Here is a 23,955-nt window from a genome sequence, read left to right as displayed (position 1 = left end):
GAAGGACACCTGAACTGTCAGGCTAGAAATGACTCCCTTAGGGAAGAGAGGAGCATGTGGAAAGGTGAGGACCATAATACTGAGGGGCCTTGCAGAGTTATTTGCATAAAAAAAATTCAACTTTGCAAGCTGATTCTCAGCTATGACCCTTCATATATTTCCTGCCAGTTTACAGGAAAGTGCTTGAGCATCAGGCGATTATTTTCAGGGTCCAAAAGGAATGTTATGATTTGCTTCATTTTCAGCACAAAAAATAAGCTCTCAGCCCTTGAAACATCACTCACTGTAGTATCTGCATCTGGTAGTAGTGGTTATAAGAGGCCAATTATTTTCTGAAGAAATACTCTGTCTTGGGAAGTTTTCCTTATTTGCCCATTTCGAAAGGTAATGACTGTGGCACTGCTGCTCGAAAGAGGACCTCTGAGCGCTCCATCATGGCAAGACCTTTTCCTTGTTCACTATGCCAGAGAAAAAAGTCCCACCATGTCAAAACTGCTCTCTGAGGCCTCCTCCTGGAAGTCAGCCCTGGATGTCTTGTTTCAGGGTCTGGGGCAGTGTGCGGTGTGCGGGTTGCAGCAGAGATCCCCAAGGAAGGGAGACCTTTGGCAGGGAGAGATTAGAAACCCCCCCCCCCCGCCCCTTAATTCACTGGATTGGGGGGTTACTCCGATGGTTAATTAAGAGCAAAGAGTTTCTAGGATACTGCCATGTTAGAAGAAAAGAGAGTCCGCACCAATTATGCTTATTGGTAGTACAACCCCCAATAAGACTTTATTAGCAGGAGATTGAGGCAGCTACTATGCCTCTAGTCTAACAAATCTTGGGATTTGACAGATCTCAGAAGTGTTATCTTCAAGAAACTCCTCCAAGGAAGCCTTTCTGAAAGATGACCTCTTATACTCCTAATACTCTAAGCTGCACATTTATATGTATTTCACAAGAGATCTGGGATATCTTTGGTTAGGCATGGGACAGGAAAGCCCAAATCAAATAAGGGATGGAAATCATGGAGAATATAAAGAAGAAAAAAAAAAGAAAAGACAGAGTGTTCTGTAAACATTAAAATTATTTCACTTTTCTTAGTATTTCCCAGCACCTGTGAATTACCTTTGATATTAGCTTCCATGGGTTTTCTTTTTCAGATAGATAGCCTATATTTCAACTGCAGAAGATGATGCTTCTGAGCCCTTGTTTTTATGCTTTCCAATTTTAGTTGTGTAAAGAAGTTACCATTAAACAGAAATGCATGTTTTCTTGCTTCATACACTGTCATTCTAAAAGTAGTACAGACTCGCATTGACTCTGGTTCAGTATACCATAATAATCACAGATGTAGCTTTTCCATTTTTCATTTCTTTTCATCCAAAAGGGTGTATTTGATATTATAAAGTGCATTTATGAATACTTGGGAAAAGACCCATCTGTTTCCTTTCTGAAGTATATCTGAAAAATTAGAAGTGGTGAATGAATATTTGGGATGGCAATATCTGGGACCCCAATGAACTCCCCAGGTCGGAGTCAGACACTGATCCTGAGGGGGAGGCAGCTGCCCGGCCGGTGGCAAAGCAGCGGATCACCACACCGAATGCAGCCAGTTTGAAGGGACCACAACTCCTGGCGATTTTAAAGCATCGGAGCTGCAGGATACGCAGGGACGCTACAGGCAGCAGCCCCGTTAAGGGTTGTCAGAGTGGCTGTTGAGGCTGTGGGATGATGGGGCAGATGCAGTTCATTTTACTAGAGAGGAGCTCGGTCAGATGGAGGCTCTGCCCCAGGGTCCCAGGCTGCACAACACTCTCTGCACCCTGCACCAGCAAAACCAAAACGTTTCCCCTCCCTAATGGAGTGGGTGCTGGACATGGTGAGTTTAACCTGGCCGACTGCCACGGTCATCGATGGTGGGCTCACCGCGTGGACTACTGTCGCAGCAGGGATAAACCAGCTGTGGCAATTAGGAATGTTGTCTGGAATTTATTCCCCCTGAGTTTACGGGACTGGATCAGATCCCCATGAGCAAAACCATCCAGACTAAGATGCTGTGAACTGCCCCTCCCCATTCTGCACAGGACTCCGTCCCACCAAGGAGGCTCAGTAACCATGAGTGGCCTCAGCGGGGACAATGTGCAAGACTCTCCTATGCAATTCAAACTGGCGATGAGCAAAGCAGACCCCATTAGGGTTTTTGCGTTGGTGGTCCTAATCTGAGAGTTTCCTGAATATGCTACATACTTTCTGGGGGTTTGACCACAGGTGTGAAACACTGGTGCTGGCTGACATTCAAGATCTTTTCATGATACAAAAAGCATCAACATTTATTTCATGGCATTGGATATAAACAAAGAGAAAATGAGAATCCCTTGTGCAGTTCTGGTCTCCCACCTCAAGAAGGAAAAGTAGGACTAGGAAAAGGGAAGGGAAAGCTGATGAAGGCAGCAAGACAAATTTCACCATGCATGACATTAGTTACTCCTGTCACACCTTCAACTGACTGCATTCTGAAATGGATCCTCCCAACCGTACCATAGCGGGAAAATTCTTCCTCAAGGCGTTTTCAGTCACTCCTCAAATGCAAATCCTCTTCTTCATGCTGCCGTGGGTGATTTATCTGCTCACTGCCATGGGGAATATGGTCATGATAGCCATCATTTGGCTCAACCAGTTCCACACCTAGCGTATCTCTTCCCCAGCAGCTTCTCCTTCCCAGATATTTGGTTCCCTTTGTCCCTAAAAGGTTTGTCGGCCTCATCTTGGAGATTAAGACCATCCCATGGCTGCTTGCCGGTTCCAGACCTTCCTTTCCATCTTCCTGGGCACAGCTGAGTTCAACCTGCTTGTTGTGATGTCTTTTGATTGCTGTGTGGCCATTTGCAACCCATCACACTGTATCATCTTTATGAAGCCCTGGCTGTGCTCCACACTCATCTTTATCTATTGGGTGATGGTATCTCTATCCTTGCTCAGCCCCACCATCTTATATTCCAAGGTACCCCGTGTCCCCAGTAAAGAGACTCTTTCTTCTGTGGCCTCATCCCTTTGAGGAGAGCAACCTGCATGGGCACCTTCAAACATGAGCTTTGCTCTCTCCTCTGCTGTGTTGCTGAGCTCCTTCACACTGACCCCTGTGTCTTATGCCTGCGCTAGATGCACTGTCCTGAGAATACCCTCTGGGAAAGCCATAAGAAGCCTTCTTCACCTGCATATCTCACACTGCCATAGTCACTGCTGCATATGGTAGCTCCATTTTTGGCTACATGGGGCCTGAATACAGCAAATTCTTTGAACCAACCAAAGCCTGATGAAAGGGTTCAAGACGGTTACCTCCATGGTGAGCAGAGAAGCTGCTTTGCTGTAAGCTCTCAGCAGCTTTGCAGGTTCCTCTAAGAAAGCACATTCAGGAGAAGCATGATTTTAGGTGACAGCCAGCAGACTAAGAACACAGTCTGTGGAGAAGCTCTGTTTCACTGCTTAAAACCCATCATCTTCTCCTCCTGCCCTTGCACTCTTGAAGCATCTTATCTGTGGAGTCATCTGCTCCTTTCCTTTATATGTCTAAAACCAAATGCAAAGGTGGAGGGAAAAAGGTCAGTATTTATTGCTTATGTTTTCTTTGGACTTCCTTCTGTTGGGCATGTTCTTTGGTTTGAAAAAGAAATTAGCTACTAAATTAATTAAGAGGGTGGAGACAGAAATAGTGAGTTTCACTGACTTCATTAGAGGTGTCTGTGAGCAGCTGGTGCCTGTACTCGTTTTCCCTTGGTCCCTATATAGTCAACAAAGAGAGAGCTCTAGAGGCTGGGTCCTCTCAGACTGTAATTGACAGGTGAAAGAAGTGTTACCACTCTCTTCCAGATGTTCTTCTCTCTCTCTCTCTGCTCTGACAAGATGGGAGGAAGCTAACTTGCTCAAACCAAAGTGCCCAACTACTAAAATACAACCCTGCTTAGTATTTTTTTTGTTGTTGTTGTTCCAGACCCTTCCTATTTCAAATAATCAAAAGGACAGCCTTTAAGTTCTTTAAGATGAGAAGATTTCCCCCTTCCCCTAAAGGGAAAGCAAGGCATTTAGGTCAGGACATTTAATAACAATGTTTCCTCAGTGCTTCTGAAGAAACAGAGAGGAAGAAGATGTGGAAGAAAGCAGGGGATTGCAGAAGAGATGCTCAGTACTGGCTTGTTTTGAAAGCAACAGCCTCACAGAAGTTCCAAGTCAAAAAAGGCAAGGACTGAAAAGTAGAAGGAATAACTTTCAACATACTTATCTACATGGGTGGACTGGCATCTGCAGATAATAGTAAGTATTTTTGCCGGGAGATTAGGTTGGCTTTTGAAACACAGATGTGATGGATGTTTGCAATAGGTCAAAGTGAACAGGGAATTTCCCAGGCATGGCATGAAATAGTTCACAACCTCTTTACAATACTGTGCTTGTGAGAAAGAATCCTTTGTGAGTGTCTGGAAAAGGTAGAAAGAAGACAGTAAAATCTCTGAGGCCTCTCAGTGAAATGTGAAGCAGAGAAATCAGGGTGTGATGAATGGCTGAGAGGAATATTTCTGTCTGTGTTACATAGGAAGCAAGCGAGGGAGCAAAGAAGGAAGGATCTACCCTCCCGTCGAGACTGTGAAATTCTTACACTTGCTTCTTCATGCTCCTGTCTCAGCAGGATGTACTGAAATTGGGCATGGGAGCAGGAAATGAAACTGTGGTTGCTGAGTTCATCCTGGAGGGTTTCTCAGGGCTTGATCAAAGGCTACAGCTGCTTCTCTCCCTGATCCTTCTACTCATATACCTGACAACAGTGACGGGGAACACAACGATCATTTTCCTTGTGTGTGTGGCTCACCGCCTGCAAACCCCCATGTACTTTTTCATCAGCAATCTGGCATTCCTGGAAATCTGGTTCACATCCTCCACAACCATCAAACTGTTGGTGATTCTGAGCTCTGGTAGGAGAACAATCTCATTAAGCAGCTGCTTTACCCAGTCCTATTTCTATGTTGCCCTGGGTTTTACAGAGTTTGCTCTCCTTGTTGTCATGTCCTTTGACCGCTATGTTGCCATCTGCCAACCTTTGCATTATGCTGCCATCATGAAGCAGCAGCTCTGCTCCTACCTGGTTGGTGCTGGGTGGGTCATAGGCTTCACACTCTCGAGTTACCACCTGGTCCTGCTCTCAAAGCTGACCTTCTGTGGCCCCAACAAGATCCAGCATTTTTTTTGTGACAACTCCCCCTTATTCAAACTCTCCTGCTCTGACACCAGCCTGCTTTGGAAAGCAGACTCCGTTTTGTTATCTTTTGTAGTGCTGGGTTCCTTATGTTTAATCCTGGTGTCCTACATGTGCATCTTCCACTGTATTCTGCACATGCCATCAGCATCTGGGAGGAAGAAAGCTTTTGCTACATGTTCTTCCCATCTCACTGCCTTAGCCATCGCATACGGAAGCTGCATTGTTCTCTATGCACAGCCCACAGAAGAGGTTTCCTTGGAGACCAACACAGTTGTAGCTTTGCTGAACACTGTCCTGTACCCATTCTTAAACCCCTTCATCTACAGTTTCAGAAACAAGACTGTGAAGCTGGCCCTGAAGGAAGCCCTTGGCCGTGCAAAGGTTTGGCTTTTCCCCCAGTCATGATGCTTTTCATGACAGCAATTCTAATTATGTATCATGTATTGTATCACACACACATATATATATAGCTATTAAATACAGGTGCCTCAGAGATTTATTTTCTCGTTAGATTGTAGTGTTGAAAGAAAGGAATGTGAATTGCGAGTCTTGGTTACAGAGGGTTATTATAAACAAAATCTAAAAAATATTAATAAAACATTGAACTCACACAGGACTAGGACATAGACTGCCAGTGCACGCTGACACAAGGAAGTTTTCATAAGTCATCTCAGGGAATTTAGTTGAAAACTCTGGGGACAATGTCCAAGGGGTGTTGAGGAAAGTGCAAAACACCTTCTCTCCCTGAATAACAGAAGATGCTCAGCATGAATATTAAGCTCAGACACTACAATGGGTTCAAATTCATTGGATTCAAATCCATAAAACACTTCTCAGTTTCATTAGTGTGATGAAGACAGCCGCACTGATTTGTCAATGATAGCATGCAGATGATAGTTTTCTTATTCACTTTGGAGGGAGATTTCTTAAAAATGCATATTTTTCGTAACATATTGTCAGTTTGTCCACTATTAAAAGCCCTGCTTTATCTCCACTGGTGACTCCAGGATGCATTCTCCTGAAGGAAAAAAAAAAGAATGTATTTCTTCTTGGATAATTAGGCATTTTCTACCTTCTTTTTCTTTGTTGAAGGAGTATTTCATGATTGAGAATTATTTCAAATAAACTATGTATGCTTCTATCACAATTTTTTCTTCTTGTGCGTCAATGAAATTATATATTCCCCCCTTATTTTACACTTCTATCTCTATCCATATCTTTACATGGCAAAGGGATGGGCAGAAGCACGTACAATTGATAAAAGGAAGCATCTTTTAGAGAAATAATCAGCACACAGAGATCCCTTTTCTCCTTTTATTTTGCAGTCCACAGGGAAAAACAAAGCACAGGGGAAGGGAAAGCATTGCCATTGCTTTACTCCTTTGCAGTTGTTTCTAATCATCATTTTATTTTGTTAGGGTCTCTGAGGAGCAGAATTACTGTTAACAGTTCTTTTAAGTTTTCTGTGCGAGCGTCCCATTTCCAAAGGGAATTCTACAAGGGTGAACTCTTTTTAGGAAAACTGGGTCCAGTTCATCTCTGCAGCCCGTCTCCTCACATGGGATCCCAGGGAAGATATGGCATTTTGGGTGACCAAAGCTCAGCCCAGCAGAGCACCTGGGCACTCTTGGGCAGCTCAGTCGTCTTGCTCTGGGTGGGTCCTTGTGCACCACAGTGAAGGATGTGGTGGCCCTGGGTCTTCCCATCCAGGCCCACAGCTCCACCGGCAACACAGCGTTAGGGGATGCAGGCAGACGCCTAGGCTCTGCCTCGGGGTTGAGATAACTGAACAGGGCGTGAGAAACTAGTGGCTATGAGAAATCATTGGACACTGCAGGGAACAGAATGAGACCCTGCCAAGTTCCAGACAGCACGGTGAGCGATGGCTGGATTTCAGCGGTGGTTAAGGGAGAGTTATATGAGAAAAGGACAAGTGTCACACATAACTGGCGTATTGGGGATCCTCCGGGAAGTAGACTCTTGCAGCACCAGCAGTACCGAGGTAACGATATCAGAAGCACCATATGAACCAGAGGTTACCTAGCTAACAGGACCAGAAATATTAAACTTGAGTACGTAGGCAGTAAAACTGGCACCAATGAAGAAAAAAGTACTTAGAGATGGGCTGTTTATTTCAAAGGGGAGAAAGCTGGAGAAAGGGAGGGATCAAGCTGCATCATGGAAGAAGCAGCATGGGAAAATGGAGGCAGAGGGAATAAAAGGGGCCAGTCATGTGTAAGCAAGCTGCTGGCAGGGACCCTTGTCTGGCCAGGCTGTGTACCTGCTCTCTGCGGTGTAGCCTATCATTGTATTAAATCCTTTTCCTAGCTCTTTTCTGGGTGAGCGTGCTCGCTGTTCTGCGTGAGTGCATGTGTGGAAGGCTTGCAGACGTCAAGGCAGCCAGCTACCAGAGACACCCGTGCAAGGGTGCGTGTGAGGTCTCCTGCAAGCGCTGAGTCTGATTAGCTGGTGAGCAAGAACAGGACCAGGCCGTTTGTATCATTCATGTTTATGAGTGCTGCTCATGTCTCCGTGGTGCCTGTAAAGGTACTGTGCCCCTGCCAGAATTGATTTTTGGGTGGTCGACCATGTCCGTACAGAGTGTGTGTATGCCTCTTGGAAGTACATGCCCAGCCTCGCTGCTGGCAGGACCAGAGAACTGCAGTAGTCTCCCTTCCAGCAGACCAGGAAGGAGGAATCCCTTTATTCAAAAATCCACTGGATCCAGCGTCCTTTAACAGTGCAGGACTTGGAGGTGCTGCAGCTACTTGGTCTTGATGTCGAGGTCCCGCTTCTCCATCACCTTGTGGTTCCCAAAGGGCACAGAGGCTTAGGCTTTGGGGTTGCAGCGTGAAGGACCAGCTTTGGCACACATCTTTCTAGTTCCCCACTATTGATTTAAGCAATACAAATACAGAGATTTTATAAGTGTTTGGGTCAGTGATCCACTAGAGTCAAAGGGAGTTTTGTTTTGTTTGTTTTGTTTTCTGATCAGACTTTCTGTCTGCCATCCTTTATCATAAAAGTGGCTGGGGTTGCAAAGGCAGTGCCATATGATCTACCCTCCATTTCTAAACCATCCACAGAAAGTAGCACTACTTAGTCAAGCTAAATAGTAGGGGCAATGACCACTGTTTTGTTGGTGTTCCATGAACAGGACAGTTGTGCTGAGCAAAACTCCATTGTCTGAGGATCTGCTACACATTACTAAACACATCTTCATCGTGTCCAAGGGTACAAAAAAGCTGGGGGATATTTAAGCCAAAAAACAGTCTCAAATATCTCAAGACCTGTTTTCTCCTTTTACACAAGAAACATTACTCTCATGTTAAGGATGGCAGGAAGGTATTTGGGTGGAGAAGCTCTTCTGAGCTTTGTCAGGCATTGCACAAACATCTCCATAGCTGCATTATTGCCATTTCTGCCTGCTGCAAGACTGCAGATAACATGGGCACAACTATAAGATGCCCTAACTGCAAGCTGACGTGTAGATCTGGACCAGCACAAGGCCCTGGCTGTTAGTCTTTAAATGGTTTGTCCAGGATTTTGTGAGAGAGGTGCCCAGTCTGCATGGAAAAGCACCACAAATGTAAAAGCTGGGAATGCTTTTTGTATTGTGAAAAGATCTTGAACGTCAGCCAGCACCAGCGTTTCACACCTGTGGTCGAACCCCAGAAACAGGGAAGAGCTGTATTTGCTGTGATACGTAACGTCCAGGAAACTGGGACAAGTCACGTTTCTCTCATGGAGGTAGCACTGGAAGTAGCGTGGGATGAAGAAGGGGTGGAAAGGAAAGCGCGGTGAGAAGGGGAGTTCAGGAGGGTCACGAGTCTCGGGGACTTTCTGGGGTCGGCTCCACCAGCGCCGGCTCCATGGTCTCTGCAGCAGAGGGACAGTCTGCAACATACCATGCCACATCTCTATGGTCACCTGGAGGGGACAGCCCATCTCTATGGTCAGGTGGCTCCTCTGGGCCAGCCTCCAGCGCTTCTCTATGCTCTCCCGGCAGAGGGACACTCTGGGATCCCCCCTCCAGCCCCTTTCTTGGGCTCCTGATGGAGACAAAATTTCAGGGCCCCCCGCTCATGGCAGATAACGCCAAAGGCTGCGATGGCCCCTGGGTTGTTCACCCACTTCTGAACAAAAGGCCACGGCCTCCCGGGGCTCCCGTCATGTGCGCGTGCGTCCCCTCGTGCAGACTTGCCCAGGCCCCAGGGCAGAGCAGGGCCCTGTGGCAGCAGCGCCCTGGCAGCAGCGTTTCCCCGCCGACGCTCCCCTGCAGCGCAACTCCCGCAGCCCAGGGCCAGCCCGGCGCCGCTCCCCCTCGCTCCCCGCCCTCCGCCCCGGCCCCGGCCCCAGCCAGCAGCAGCCGCCGCAGGCTCCACGCACACGAGCACACACCGGGCCGCAGCGTCGCTCCGGGCTCCCTGCGCAGCAGCCGCCAACACCCGCCGCTGCCGCAGCTGCTTCTCCACGGCCTCGAGAGCAGCGCCGCGGCAGGGCGGGGCCGGCGGCACCAGAGGCGGTGGCCATGGACACACAGGCCCCGCCCCCATAGGGCCGGAAGTGCCGCCTCCTCCCTCGGAGCATGCGCACTGGCGCAGAGGAGGGCGGTGAGGGGCGGGGCGGGGGCCGGGCCAGGGCTGCCCGGGCCCTGCAGGGAGGGAGGGGGCGAGAGGCGGCTGCTACCGCGCGGGGCAGTGTCTCCCGGCACGGGGCCGCCCGGAGCCTCGAGCTGCAGCGCCGGGAGCTGCCGCGCCGGGGCCGAGGGCCGAGGGCCGAGGGCCGCGGGCTGGGCAGAGCGAGCGGCTGTGTGCGCAAGGGGGCAGCCGGAGGCACCGCGGCCCGGTGTGTGCGAGCAGCTGCTGGGGAAGGCGCGGCCCGGCCTGGGCCGCCTCCGGCCCCACGGGAGCCCCCGGCTCTTGGGCCCCTTCTCCTGTCAGGCCAGTGACGGCACCAGCTGGGTTTGGGAATGTAACAGTGGAAAAGAAATGATTTTTTGGAAAAAAGACCAAAGTACCCTTCCAGTGTCTCCTATTCTTTTTGAAAGGACATAGAAAAAACCCTTAGAAACTGCTTTTGCTCTCTGTTCCTGAAGTAGAAGTTTTCCCAAGACTTCCTCTTTCCCTTAGCTGATCTAATACTTTGCCTCTTGCCTTCTGCTGAGTGGGGAAGTGTGTGGCTGAGAAGTTTTTACAGACCTGGTTGCTGAGCCCTGCTTTAGGAGAAAGTTATTTAAGTGGGTGTATGAGTTGCTTTTCCATCTTTTATTTCCTCCCCTCCTTAGACATTTCTACCCTAGATTTGAGTGTTCAAAGCAGAGGTCTGCGTAACACCTCTGAGTGTCTCTTGTTTCTTGGAGATGGTTCTTGCAGCATCTTTGTGAAATCTTCAGAGCTTGCGTTTAACCCGCTGTCAAGTCCCTGCAGCTGCTGCCTGCCTCTGCGAGGGTCAGCCCCACATCTGGCGTCAGGGTCCCCGCGCTCCTCCAGTTCTGCTGGTTTAAGTGTTTGTGGGCTGGTGTGAGGAGGCCAATAGCTGGTGCAGGTGTGAGAGCAGTGCAGGCAGAGCAGTCTGTGATCCCCGTGTGTTTAGTGAGCTGGTGCCTGCAGCTCTGCTGGCGCTGCCTCTTCCCCTGTTCAGTCCCCGTCTGCCCCAGGCCCTGAGGTGCCGCAGTCACTGGGTCTCAAAACACGTCTGCAGGTTAACGGTGCTGAACATCGGTTCCCTGCAAGTTTTCTGGAGAAGCTCACTGGCAAGGGAAGGACCCGCTGGTTCAAACGCCCAGAAGAAGGTTTTGGTTGCTGCCAAGTCACTGCTGGGCATTTTGGTGCGCTTAGTTGTCAGCGCTTCCTCCCCTGGCGGCAGCAGCTGCCTGCGCTGTGTCGCCGTGGGGCGAGTGCGGCTCAGTGCCTGCTGCCCTCCCTTGCAGCCAGGTTTCCCACGTGGGGGCCATGGTCAGGTGAGCGCAGCCGCAGCACCCAGCCCGGCTGGGACCCCTGGCAGCATTCTCCCTGTGGCCCAGCCTGTGTGGGGGCAGGGGCAGCCCCAGACCGCTCCATGCAGCCCTGCCTGCTGCAGGGCCAGCCCTGGCCGGGGCGAGGGGGGCGAGGGGGGCCGTGCCCCCTCTGTGATATGGGCTGTGGTCACAGGGGACATCCCGTGTCACGGCGACAGCTGCCCTCTCCTGCATGGTCCTGGCCTCTCCCCACACGTCCCGGCGAGGCCCGGGGAGCCCAGGCGCTGGGGCTGCTCTTGGCAACGCTCTGCTGCGAGGAGCCACCAACCCTGAGCAGGAGCCGGCGAGGGGAGGCTGGGGCAGAGCGGGGCTGCAGTGACGTGTGGAGGAGGAGGAGGAGGAGAGGAGCTGGTTCATTGTCACCTCCTGCTGCGGGGTGACCCAGGGCAAGGAGGACAAAGATGGAGCTCTGGGATACTGGCCACGGGACGCGGCATGGGCAGGTGGTGCCAATGCTCCCCACCCATGGTAAGGCCTTCAGGATCTCCTTCCTGGGAGCTGTCGCAGAGACCATTAACTCTGAACACGGCTGTGGAAACCCTGGGCCGGGGGGAGGCTGGACAGGGCTGGGGGCTGCAGCCAGATCCCCCACTGATGGTCCCCTCTGGCTCAGGTGCCATTGTGGCCAGCAGAACTCCTGGGTGCTGGCCCTGATGTCTGAAAAAGGCTGAGGGATCCTGCAGCTCCTGCTGGGCTCTGAAGAAGCAGATAGAATCACATGGGTTGGAAAGGAATCCTTAGACTTTTCCTCAGCTCAGCAAGACTTTCTGTCTGGGACCCCGAGCACTGCCTGTAATTCCTTCCCTCAGGCTTTGAGCTCAGGGACACATTGTGGATGTCCCATGGTAGGATCTGCATGTCCTAATGCCTCTGTTTCAGCTGCAGACCCCTCGTGGGGGCAGATAAAGGTTGTAGCCTCAAGGCAGTGCCCACCTCAGCTGCTGAGCCCCTGTCAGGGATGGGGTGTGTTTGGGGAGGGGGATGCAGTTCGAATATGCTTGCACTTGTCATCTCCTTGGCTAGGCATGTGCTGATCAGCTGTGAGCTGGCCCCCCCAGAGCATGACGTGTCTTTCCCTTATTTTCCAGAGCCCGCTGCTGTCTGGGAAGGTGTGTCTGACTAAATTGTACGGCAGCTGATGCTGAACCAGGTGGGTCTGTCATCGTGGGCCTGCCCAGGAAAGCCTTCTTCTGGATCTTCTGGATCTGAGGGATGATTTCTCTGCTTTGAGAGGGTGAAGAGGAGGGGGATGAAAACACCTGGAAAGTTCTTCAGAAGAACTTCTCCAAGGCTTCTCCAAAGCTTTTCTGAGTGCTTCATCTGTCCCCTTTGTACAGCAGGATTGGGCAGGGCACTGAGCACCATCCCCATGCGCTGACAAGTCACCAGCCTGTCCAGCTACCAGCCTCATAATTCTTCTCTTGCTTTGTGTTTTCAGGGAGTGAGAGTTATTCGGCTTGGGACCTTTGGTGTTGTAACTGAACGAGTTGGTGTTGGGAAGCATGGTTTCCTGACTGTTCACAGACCCGTGTTCCGTCTTTCGAAGACTATTGCAGAGGTTCACGGCCTCACCTATGATAAGGCCTATGCTCCTGGTAAGAAGACAGGCTGAAAGTTTTGCTTTGCCTTAGGACATCTTTGGGGTGTGCATAACTGCTGTTCAGCAGTGACTGTTAGAAACCTAGAATTGCTTCTCCAGGTCCTGAGAACAGCTTCAATTTTAAGTTATAATGTCATCATAATGCACATTACAATTCTACTCCCTCTCTCCCTGACTTGTTTAACAGCTGGCTACATGCCAGATGTATTGGTGCTGCTACTTCTCATCAGATTGATTTAAAAACATTGGTCCATGTTTATGCCACACTGGAGCTTGTAAAGTTGAATAAGGGCATTCATGCTGGCTCTTCCTTTCTCCTTCTGCTTTGAAGTAGGTCAAAGGCAGCTGCAGAGAGCTTTGAAATGGAGATGGGGACAATAGTATGTATGAAAACCCATCAGAGGCCATCTTTGCTGTGATTGCTGGTCATCCCTGTGAGCCCTGCATCTGTAGTGGACATGGGTGATGCCTGTGGGGCAGCAGGAGCTCCAAGTTGTGTTTGCAGTGGGTCTTTCCTTTCAAAGGACTCACTATCTTCTCTGTGATGTCAACATCAGTGTGGCGCTTCTTGGAGCTGGGCGTCTGGCACCAAAAGCAGGGATGTTTGCTGTGCAGTTCTGAGGGTGCTGGGGATGGCTGGAAGGATCTGAAGGGGTGTAGTGCAGTGCTTGTGTTTTCCTTCTTTCTTTCACCATGTGATGTGGCACAGCTAAATGTCTCCCAACCTGGAATGCACAGAGTGTGAGCACAAGTACCTGGCACCCACTCCGCCCTCTTGGGAACTGGTCCCCTTTCTCCTCTCCTTGTCCTGCCATCGTGCCCCATGTTCATACGAGATGGCCAGGCCCTTTCTTTCAATCTCTGTAGGGAAGAAAGCATTGCTGTACACTTGGCACATCCGTTTGCAGAGTACTTTGAACTTCTCCTAGGGAGAGATGACATGAGATTCCTTCAGGAGCTTTACCAGATGTTAAAGAAGACAGCTCTATAGCACTGTCTTGCTTGAAGACCTCAAAGCTGCCGATGCTCTGTTTTAGCCTGCTGAACTGCTCCGCTAGTGACTGTGTTCCTCTTTTTCTGCTTCCTAGGTCATAAGCTCTCCGAGCCCCTGAAGTATGCTCGCATAGCCTCAGACATCTCTGTTCCTCGGAAAACAGTGGAGGCTTGCATAGAAGAGACCACGCATCTTTTCTCCCACTGCCTGGAGAGTGGGAAGAATGTTGCCCTTGTGTTGAAGGACATTGGCATGCTTGTTATTCAAGGAGTAGATGTGAAAATGAGATTTTACAGAGACTTTCTGAGAAGGCTGAATGGGACGGAGCAGCTGGTAGAAGTTCTTCTTGGGGTAAGTTTTCCATTTCTCCAGCACTACTTGTAGTCCTTTTTTAAATCACAAGTGACTGCAGTTCTATTAGCCTGCCATGACCTGTTTAGGCACATGGACAGTCCTGGCCTAGAGTAATGTCAGCTCCCTAGACAGTTTGTCCTGAGCATTCAGAGGTTTTGGCAACAAAGACAACCCTGGGAATAGCTGTGCTGGGTCCACCCAAAGATTTGTCCAGCCCGGGAGCGTGTTTCCATGTGCTGAGGGAAAAAAGTCCAAGGAAAGGGCAGGTCTTGTGTGTTTTTTCCAGGTAGACCTCCCTCCTTCCAGAAAGCCATGGTTTAGTGCCCTTTAGTGATGACATTTGAACCCATGTGTCCTTTGGCTGTGCCTGGGATGGTAAGGCAGTGAGTTCAGCATTTTCCCCTTAAGCTGTGTAACAATATTTCTGTGTGTCCCTTTGGAAGCTTGGCCTGATCCCTTCATGGGATGCCCTTGAGCTCTGCTGTGGTGAGGAATCGTAATGGATCCCTCCTCCCCTTGCCTGGACCAGTGGGGATGTCAGACATCGCTGTGAAATCTCTGTTGACCTCAGTCCTCTCTCTTTGAAGCTGGAGGGCCTGAGTGTGTTTCATCTCTCCCAAATGGCAGCTGGTCAGAATATTTATCACTCTCATGCTCTTGCTCTGTAGCGTTTCTAGGTCTGTGTCTGTGTAGGTTTGTTTTTGCAGGGATCATTGCTGACCCCACTCTCTGGGCAGGAAGCAGAGGCCCAGGCAGACCAAGGCCCATATTGGACCAGCCCCCTGTTGCTGCTGTTGCTATGTTGGTCTAGTTGTGCTGACCAGCTCTTCCCAGTGCCCTGGAGTGTCACCAGCATGAAGGGGGCCTTTCTGTCCTAATGTGTGCATCTGCACGCTGGCAGTCGTGGCTGCAGCATGTCAAAGTGAGAATCATTTGAGCCCGATGCCCTTCCCCAGGTCTCTTGTGCAGTCCTGTCCTTCATGCTGGTCTTTCAGGTGCCTCTGGAAAGGTGAGATGTGAAAGCAGGCTGAGGTGAGCCCCTCGAGGGTTAAGGCAGAGATGCAAGCAGGCTGTAGGCCAGCCCTGCTTCCCAGCTCTGTCTGTTCCTTCTGTCCTAGTCCGTGGTGTCTTTTCAGTCCACTCTCTGGGCCAGGGCCTTTTCTCCAGCCTTTGTTGCAGTGGGTCCCAGAGCAGCTGCCCCTTGAACGCACCTCAGAGGTTTGGCCTTCCCAGTTGTTACCTGTTTGCCTCTATGGTGCAGAGGCAGTTGTCTGAATGTTAGGAGAGACTGTGGGGTTAACCCCACATCAAGCCGGCAGGGAAAATGCAGCTGCCAGGAACTCCAGCTAGTGAAATGCCTTCTCCTGTGCTTGCCTCCATCAGCTTCTGCATTAGGAAAGACCTAGTCTCCTGACTGAGTCTCTGGATTCTCAGCCTTGCAAAAAGCCTGACAGTGTTCTTACCCTCTCTCATTAATTTCTCTCCAGCTTCTGTGCTTCATAACTGAGGGGCTGTTGAGGGGAATGGAAAAATTCAGCATTTCAGTGAGGCAGCTTCTTCTCTGAGCAGTGGAAAAGTTTGCTGCCCTTGTGAGCACTGAGATAATTTTCTCAGCATCACCTCACACGTGTCTCTCACCTTGCAGATGCCAGAGATGAGGGATTCAGTCCTCTCAGGCACCAAAACCGCTGCTTCTCAGACCCATTCTGGTCAGGTCATCATCTTTCCTGAGTGAGTATGTTTGCTTCTTAGCACCTGGGTGGCCAAGCGAGCAGCTTCTCACGGCATGTTTGGTAGCATTGTGTTGCCAGTGCTTGTGAAGGCTGCTCAGAAATTCATCTGAGAGTAACTCTTTGAAATGTGCATCAAAGTGCAGGTCCCTACTAGTTGCTGGCTTGGGACATTTTCATGTCTTCTGTGAGACCTGCATGAATCAAATGTGTCCTGAATGTGTTTTCTGGGGTCAAAAGTTTTTTTGTGGGAGGCCTGTCTAGGCCAAAGTGAAGCGTGTGCCCAGTGGGGTTTTGGAGAGCTTTGTCCTGGCTCCCATCATGCTCAGTGTTTTGTTCCATTACTTGTCTGGGAGATGGAGGTTCCTTTTTACAGATGGATGGACATGAGCTTGGGAGGGCCTGCAAGTGATTTGGAGGGTGAGACGGGAATTAGAAATGGTGCTGGAAAGCTGTAGGAAAGGAGACTATTGTGTTCTGCCTGGACATGAACATTGAACGGGAGATGGGAGATGGTCCCAACGGCAGCACAGAGGATCTGGGTTAAAATGAGCTTTCTCATAGGAAGGCTAGGAAAGCTCTCAAAGGGCCTGATGAGGAAGCTCATGCCCCTCCAGGTGCTGGAGGTCTTCACGATGTCACTCAGCTTGCTACTGCACTCCTCCAGCATCTGGCGTACTCTGCTTATTCTGCTTTGGAAAAAGATGGACTTCCCAGTAGCTCCCAAATGCCCCTGTGTCCTCATTATTCACCCAAGGGGCAAAGGAAGTGTGGTGCCCTCCCTTTAGACTGGTGTCTTTTTCCTGTTTCCAGGTACAAGTTTGAGAGTACAGCTAGAAAACCACCCGTGGCACCTGTGAAGCCGACCCGGGAAGAAGAGATGGGAAAAGATGGGTGCAGTGGCAAGAAAGGTAATGAAACAGCTGGTTCCTGGCAGGGGTTTGTGTCTTCTCCCTCTGTCCTCTTTGGCAGGGCATTGGAGCCAAGGTGACAGTGTGATGTCTCAGGTAGCATGAGGCACTAGAGGTGATGCTGCTTACCCAATATGGGAAATCTCCAGTGACTCCTGAGGGAACAAGACCTCGGGGCAGCCCAACACTCCTACCTGCAGCTGATACCTCCAAGTTAAACTTTCCCCCATCTGCACGGGACTCAGTGCCCTGGCGTGCACTGCAAACTGCTCTTATTTTGAGGCGTTGGTGCAGAAGGGAGGCAAACTTGAGAACTGTCCTTGGGCAATGTGAATCCTAAATTGTGCCTGGAGCTGTATGTAATGGAGGGGCTGAGCTCTTTCATGGAATCAGTGTATTTTCAAGTGGTGGGAAGAGTCACCTTGAGTAGATAGTACAAAGTCTGGTAACCTATGCCAAGACTTCCTTCATTTTCAAAGCAAGGAGTTCTTACCTTTCTTTCCGAATTTCTCATAAACATCCCCAAAACAGTGCCTTTGGGTTGACTGTGTCAACAGAGGAACTGCAGGCATATGAGATCAGTAGACAGATCCAAGGATCTGCTCCCCTTGTGTGAAATTGTTGCCCCCAGAGAGACTCTGATCATTCACCAGTACATCCCAGCAAGCCTCCTTTTTCGTAATGTGACTAGGATAGAACATGAAAGAACAGAAAAAACAGTACCACAGGAAATGATGTTGCACAGTAAAATCTAAAAGACAGAGAGAAGCCAGTGTCCGGAAGGGCCAAAGACCACCCAGGAAACAAGGCATAAAAGGAATCAGCTGGAAGCCTCACAGTTTTATCACAGGCTTGATCAGATCTGCATATCCTTCCTTTTCAAAAGGTCTCTGCAATTCTATCCTGAGGTGTTTTCTTGTCTCCTGCTTACAGGAAATCTTCCTGTCAAGCAGCTCCTCTTGAGAGAGAGATATCCTCCAGCCAAAATAACAGCTCCGACTATGCAGAAAGGAAAGGGGAAGAAAGCTGAGGGCAAAGCGCCTCATGGCAGGTGAGACACTTGGAGGAATGGATGAGGGTGACCCTGGACCCTTGTGCTTGTTTGGGTGAGATGTTTCCTCTGGACACCAGGTTCATAGTAGCTCTGAATATCTTTTATCACATGTCGCAGTGACTCCTGATCCCTCGATGGCAGGAATGCCTTTACACCCCTGCCCACTTTCTCCTTCTTTGACACTGGGTCTCCAGGAACAATCAGTTTTCCATACCTAAACACACGGTAGCTGAGGCCATCGAGCAGTGTTTAATACATTTGCGAGGACGGGGTAACTGTGTCTCTTAGAGCCTGTCTTTATAAAGGACCCTGCTGCTCTCCTTGCCGCATCAAGACAGAGCCTGTATCTGGGCATGCTGAGCATTCCTGCGGGCACATCATGCAGCCCTGGGCATTTCAGCTGGGGGTGATCTCTGTCTCTGCCCAGCTTGTGAGTACAGGACAGAGACCAAACTCCGCCTGTGCTCACACCACCTCCCCACAATGTGTATTTTCAGCGTGCTCCCAGGCATCCAAGGGAGCTGCTCAAGGAAGGTGGAGCGAGGCAGGAGGAAGGGCAGTGCTGAAGTCATGCCGCCACCTGAGAAACTGGTTACAAGAATCCAGAGGTGGCCAGGAGAGGTACGAGCTACTGACTGAGGTCCTCCTTGTGCCATATGGACTTGTGGAAAAGCGCAGTTCTATGGGCAGTGAGTATGAAAGACCCTTCCTGCGTGTTCATTTGGCCATTGACCGACCTTGTCTGAGCCTTGCTTTAAAAGGTGCAGGTCATGCTGTAGTTTTGCAATGCATTTGTCACTGCTGCATTCTCAGGAAACACCTCAGAAGAACACCTCCCCTTTGTCCCTGTTTCTAGAGGGAATGTACCTGCTGGGCCTTTCAGGGATAGAAGATGGACAGTTTCTGTTTAGCTCAGTGATCATTTAGCTCATTGGTCAGATCAAAAATGCAATTTGCAGACCTGCCAGTATTAGCTTAGGGGCATAAGAGCACTGACAGGAAGGCTGAAGACAAGGGGCAGAAAGGAGGATGAGAAATGACCTTTGTGCACTGGAAAATACCAGATGCCAGTAATAATCTTTGCTGTTTCTTTTCTATGGCCCTCCAGGTGGAATATCACTTCAGAGTAATGGGGGAGGGGATTCTTGTCTTTCCTCTGATCTGAAGCCCTGGGAAGGTTTCCCTTTCCTGTGCCTTTTGCTGAAGAGCAACTCTCTCCAGCCAACAGGTCAGGCCAGGATCAAGCACAAACTGGAGCAGCTGGGGCAGCTCCAGTATCCAGTCCCTGGTGCTGCAGGAATGGGAATGTCCCTGATCCCCGCCACATTCCCAGCCCCAAGGAAGGGAACACTGCCCTTTGAAGCAAGGCAAGTGAAGAGAGAAGAGCACTTTTGGAGAACTCATCTGAAGAAACCCCAGTGCTTCCTCTGGAGCTGTTTTCCAGAAGCATCCGTAAGAGGCAAGGAACCATGAGGAAGGGGGCTTGTGGTCCAAGCGAAGTCCCAGCATTATTAAAGTCCCATAGTTGGGCTGCCGGCTGTTGGGGAACCTCAAGTGAGGCCATGAACACTGATGCTGAGAGTAAACGCTGAGGTCCTAAGGGGTGTTTGGGGTCATTTGATCTGACCTGCCAAACCTCCCAGTAGGGTTTCATTAAAAGTTCCTGCTCCAGCCATGGTCATTTCTTGCCCTCATTTTTGTTGCTATGGGAGATGTCCGACTGAGATGGAGGGGTGAGTAGGCAGCCTGGCCCTTGCCCTCTGAAGGGCAGTGGGCCTGCGAGGCAGAAAGATTGGATTTGTGGAAAAGGATGGGATTTGTGTGCCAAGAGACAAAGCAGAGTGCAGAGTGGGGTCTGTCCTTGGCGTCCTGGCCCAGCAGGTGTAGAGGGAGAAGCGCTGAATGCGAGTGGCAGGGAGGGGCCTGTTTAACCAGCTGCACAGGGAGCAGGGACTTCAGTGTGAGGAAGAGCACGGAGGGACCTGTCTGGGACCCCTAATGAACATCCCTCTGCATCAGCTCCTTCCTGCTGAAAGGGCACAAGACAGGGCAGAAAGGCAGTGACTCCCCTGGGGTCTAGCAGGGAGGCTAAAAGCTGCCTGTAAAACCATGACTTCACAGCAGCCCCAGATCAAAGACTGGCAGTCAGTTTTGCTCTCCAAATTTACTTTTTTTTTTTTTTTTTTAATTTCTCCTGAACATTGCACACAGACTTGCTTTTGTGTTCTCTATCCCCTCAGTACCAGCTCACGGCACAAAAAAAAAAAAACCTTTCCTTACCCAAATGTACTCGCCCATCAGGCTGCCCTGCCCAGCCCAGCTGCAGCACCTTGCAGCCTCCTGTCCCTGCACAGAGGGAGAAGCCCTGCTCCTGCGGCCCCACATGCTGCGTTGGCCATCTTGGCAGCTCTTGCTGCTGCTGAACCCTGCTGTCCCATCAGGATCTCAGCTGCGACTGCGACCCAGGACATCCCGCTCTGTCTCCAGACCCAGCCTCTCTCCAGCCAACAAGTCAGACTAAGGATCAAGCACAGCCTGGATGGAGAGCGCTGTCCTCTACCCCAATGTTGTGCTTGGGGTAGATGAAGGACTGACCCTGCCACGGGGTGGGGGGTCTCTGGCACAGCTGTCTGCACATCAGGCAGATGTGTGAATCGCTCCCACGTCCCCACACAGTCTGTGGAGCGGGCACTCAGCTGGACTCTTTCGCTGCCCCATGGCACTGCACCCTCCCTTCTCCCCATTCACTAATGAGATGTACAGACACGACCACCTGGCACTGACACTGACTCTTCCCTCTTCTGTCCTTCCCATCAGGCAAGGGGATGGGACAAGTCAGCTCAGCTCAGGGTCAACAGGACACATGTACATCCTCCGTGCTGCTCTCTAGCCTCTCTGGCCATACCACATGGTCCAGAAAGGATGTCCCACAGCAAGATGCATGTCCCAGCCAGCAGCAGATCTGCTGTCCCAAAGCTGGGACATGGTGACTGTGAGCAAAACCCAGGGTGCTGGACAGCACAATCCCCCAGGTACCCCACCAACAGGGCAACGTCCCTGGGTGGGCTCAAACCACCTACCTTTTGGTTAACAGCCGAATGCGCTACCTGCTGCGCCACAGAGACCCCCACCTGGTGCTCTCCTGGGGCAGCTCCAGTGTCCAGTTCCTGGTGCTGTGGGAATGGGAATGTCCCTGATCCCAGGCACGTCCCCAGCCCCAGGGAAGGAGACACTGCCCTTTGCCCACTGCCAGGTGCTGGTGGGCAGAGCAGTGCAGAGGGAGGCCTAATACCTAGGTGAGGGGCTGTGGGCAGCTCCCTGCCCAGGATCGGCTCTGCCTGCTTTCATGGCCCTTCCCATGCACATCCCAGGGGGCAACTGGAGCTGTGGGCACATCACCCTGGGGAGGGCATTTTCCTCACCCCATTTGCTCCTGCTGCTGGCATCGAAGACAGGTGTGACACACAGCAGTGCTGCACGGGGTGGCAGAGGTGACTCAGGGAAGGGGTTTGCTCCTCTCCATTGACCCTCCCTGGGAGGGCCAGAGCATGGGAGCAGCGCCTGCAGCAAGAGTCTCCTCCTGCCCCCATCAGCTGCAGAGATGTTGAAGGGGCAGCACTCCATGATGCAGCCCTGGTCCAGGACCAGCCCCAGCTGAGAGGGAATCTCAAATTCCCCCATCCCAGCCTGTGGCCAGCAGGAGGGTTCAAATGCTGCTTTCTGCTGAGGCTCTCAGGGCACCAGGGGCCAACAGGGCTGTGCTTGTCAGGGGAATATCAGCTTGTCAGAGGCACATCATGGGACAAGAGTACGTCCCACCCCTCAGCAGGCCCTTAGGGGATATAGCTCAGTGAAGAACATCTACTTTGCATGCAGGAGGTCCTGGGTTCAATCCCCAGCATCTCCAGGGAAGCTTTTGTCCTGAATCTCCATTCCTCCCCACTCCCCAACAAGTGTGAGGGCTGGGAACAGGGTGCATTGCTCCTCTCCAGAATTTGCAGGCTTGTCCTCTGACAGGGTGTCCTGTGGGAAGTGGAGCTCCCCATGTGGGAAGAGCCCAGGCAGATCATCAGAAAGCCTGCCCAGTGAAATGACATCATTATGTCACTACTATTGCAACAACCTGATTGGCCAGCAGTAGGCAAACAGGCAGGAGCTGAGAGGTCAGGAGAGATAACAGCCCTGCAAGACAAGGGTCAGTAGCATGCATAAAGGTGAGAGGACTGGATGCTGGCTGGGAGGTTATTTTAGCTGCAGCAGCAGGATTGCCCTGGGCAGGCAGACAGGCACTGTGAGGGCATCAGGCCCATCAGATGCACCTGACCACGGGAGGTGAGAGCTCAGCAGGAGGGGAGAGAGGAGGCAGGTGGAGGTGATCACTGGGATGTCACTGGTGAATCACTCCTGTCCCAGCAGCTCCTGGCCAGCAGCAGGTGAGCAGGCACTGGGGTCACTGCAGGTGACAGGAGCTGATTCAGCAGCTGAGGCAGTAGGAGCAGGAGAGGGAGAGTCAGGCAAAAGCACAATGGCTGGTGTGTTGGTTGTGAGGTCACTTCCATTACACTTCCCAATTGGCCAGCAGTGGGCAGGCGGCATTATGAAGTCATGAACAGCATCACAGAGGCTGTCCATCAGCAAGGAGAGCTTGGGAGGAGGCAGGAGGGAGGGACAAGTGAAGGTGACATTGGTGGCTTTGATTGTGAGGTGTCTCCTTTCACAGCAGCTGATTGGCCAGCAGCAGGGGGGCAGGCCTGTGAAGTCATCAGGGGCATGACAAAGTCCTTGAGGTAGACCTGAGAGCCTGGAGGGAGGAAGGAGGGAGAGGCAGATGATCATGATACTGCTGGCATAGTGATTGTGAGGTCACCTCTATGAGTGCAGCCTGATTGGTCAGCAGCAAGCAGGTGGGTGGGCACTGTGAGGTCATGAAGGGCAGGAGGAAGCCCCCAGGAGAGAGGAGAGCTCCTGAAGGGGGCAGGGGCAGGGGCAGGGGCAGGGGCAGGGGCAGGGGCAGGGGCAGGGGCAGGGGCAGGGGCAGGGGCAGGGGCAGGGGCAGGGAAATGTAGCATGACTGGAAGCTGGTTTGTGAGGTCACTTCTGCTGCAGCAATCTGATTGGGCAGCAAGCTGGCAGGCCCTGTGAGGTCATGAAGCAGGTCAGAAAACCTTCTCCATGGAGAGGAGAGCTCAGGGGAGGGGAGGGGAGAGGGAGAGATGAGTTAAAGCGATGTGTTGGATGTTTATTGTGAGGTCAATTCCTTGCATCAGCCGGATTGGCCATTAGCATGTAGGTCAGCAGGGAGGTGTAGTGAGGTCATCAAGAACATCAGAAAACTCCCCTGAGCCAAAAGGAGAGCTCGGGGAGAGGGAAGAGAGAGACAGGCAGGTAAAGGGGGACAACACTGGGATGAGGATGTCACTTCTTTTGCACTGTAGCAAGATCTTTGGAATTGAAGTTATGCCTGTGATACAAGGATGACATTCAAATTTATCCGATATAGTCCTATATCAATGGGAGTGGATCATGCATGCTCTGGAGTGGTTACATGGGACTACAGGCCAGATGGACTTTCAGGATTCACTGAAACAACCCCCCTGAGGGACTGTCACCTGACCCAGGTGAAGATGCTATTGCAAGGACACTTGTGACAGAGAATACCATCAACAGCTGGTCAGCAACCAAACAATCTTGTTCAAGAGGTTTGGATTCCCTAAATGAGCATTATCTAAGCAAAATATCCAAAGGAATTAGATTTTTTTTTTTTTAACAAACACTTTGTCTCTGAAAGTCTGTGAAGCAAATAAATCATTTTGATCCATCACCTTCTGGTTATGGACCCGGGCACTTGTGCTGTGCCCCTCTGCCCCTGCTGTGGGCTCTGCATGGAGCTTCAGAGCAGGCATGCCATTTCCTGCAGCCAGGGTGAGAGATTTGGACCTGGCAAATATCTCCTGGGCATGCCAAAAACATCATCTGAGGGACAGAACAGGCATGTCTTCATTTTGTCACTCTTTGTCCATCTCTGGCCCATGTCCATGGATGTGAGTGTAGTGATATTTCTGCAGC

General features: G+C 51.0%; 1 protein-coding gene and 1 pseudogene across 1 annotated transcript; one reads left to right on the top strand and one right to left on the bottom strand.

The window, feature by feature from the left end:
• LOC136993771 (scavenger receptor cysteine-rich type 1 protein M130-like) overlaps positions 1-23,955 on the bottom strand; it is a 175,886-nt pseudogene that overhangs the window by 138,469 nt on the left and 13,462 nt on the right.
• LOC136993730 (olfactory receptor 226-like) lies at positions 5,033-12,858 on the top strand. The gene is made up of 2 exons (XM_067308674.1): positions 5,033-5,521; positions 12,685-12,858. The coding sequence occupies exons 1-2, from the start codon at positions 5,033-5,035 to the stop codon at positions 12,856-12,858; spliced, it is 663 nt and encodes a 220-aa protein (XP_067164775.1).

This window comes from Apteryx mantelli, chromosome 20 (genome assembly GCF_036417845.1).
Source record: "Apteryx mantelli isolate bAptMan1 chromosome 20, bAptMan1.hap1, whole genome shotgun sequence".
NCBI lineage: Eukaryota > Metazoa > Chordata > Aves > Apterygiformes > Apterygidae > Apteryx > Apteryx mantelli.
The sequence above is the reverse complement of the archived record's forward strand: the minus strand, read 5'-3'. Positions and strand labels throughout refer to the sequence as shown.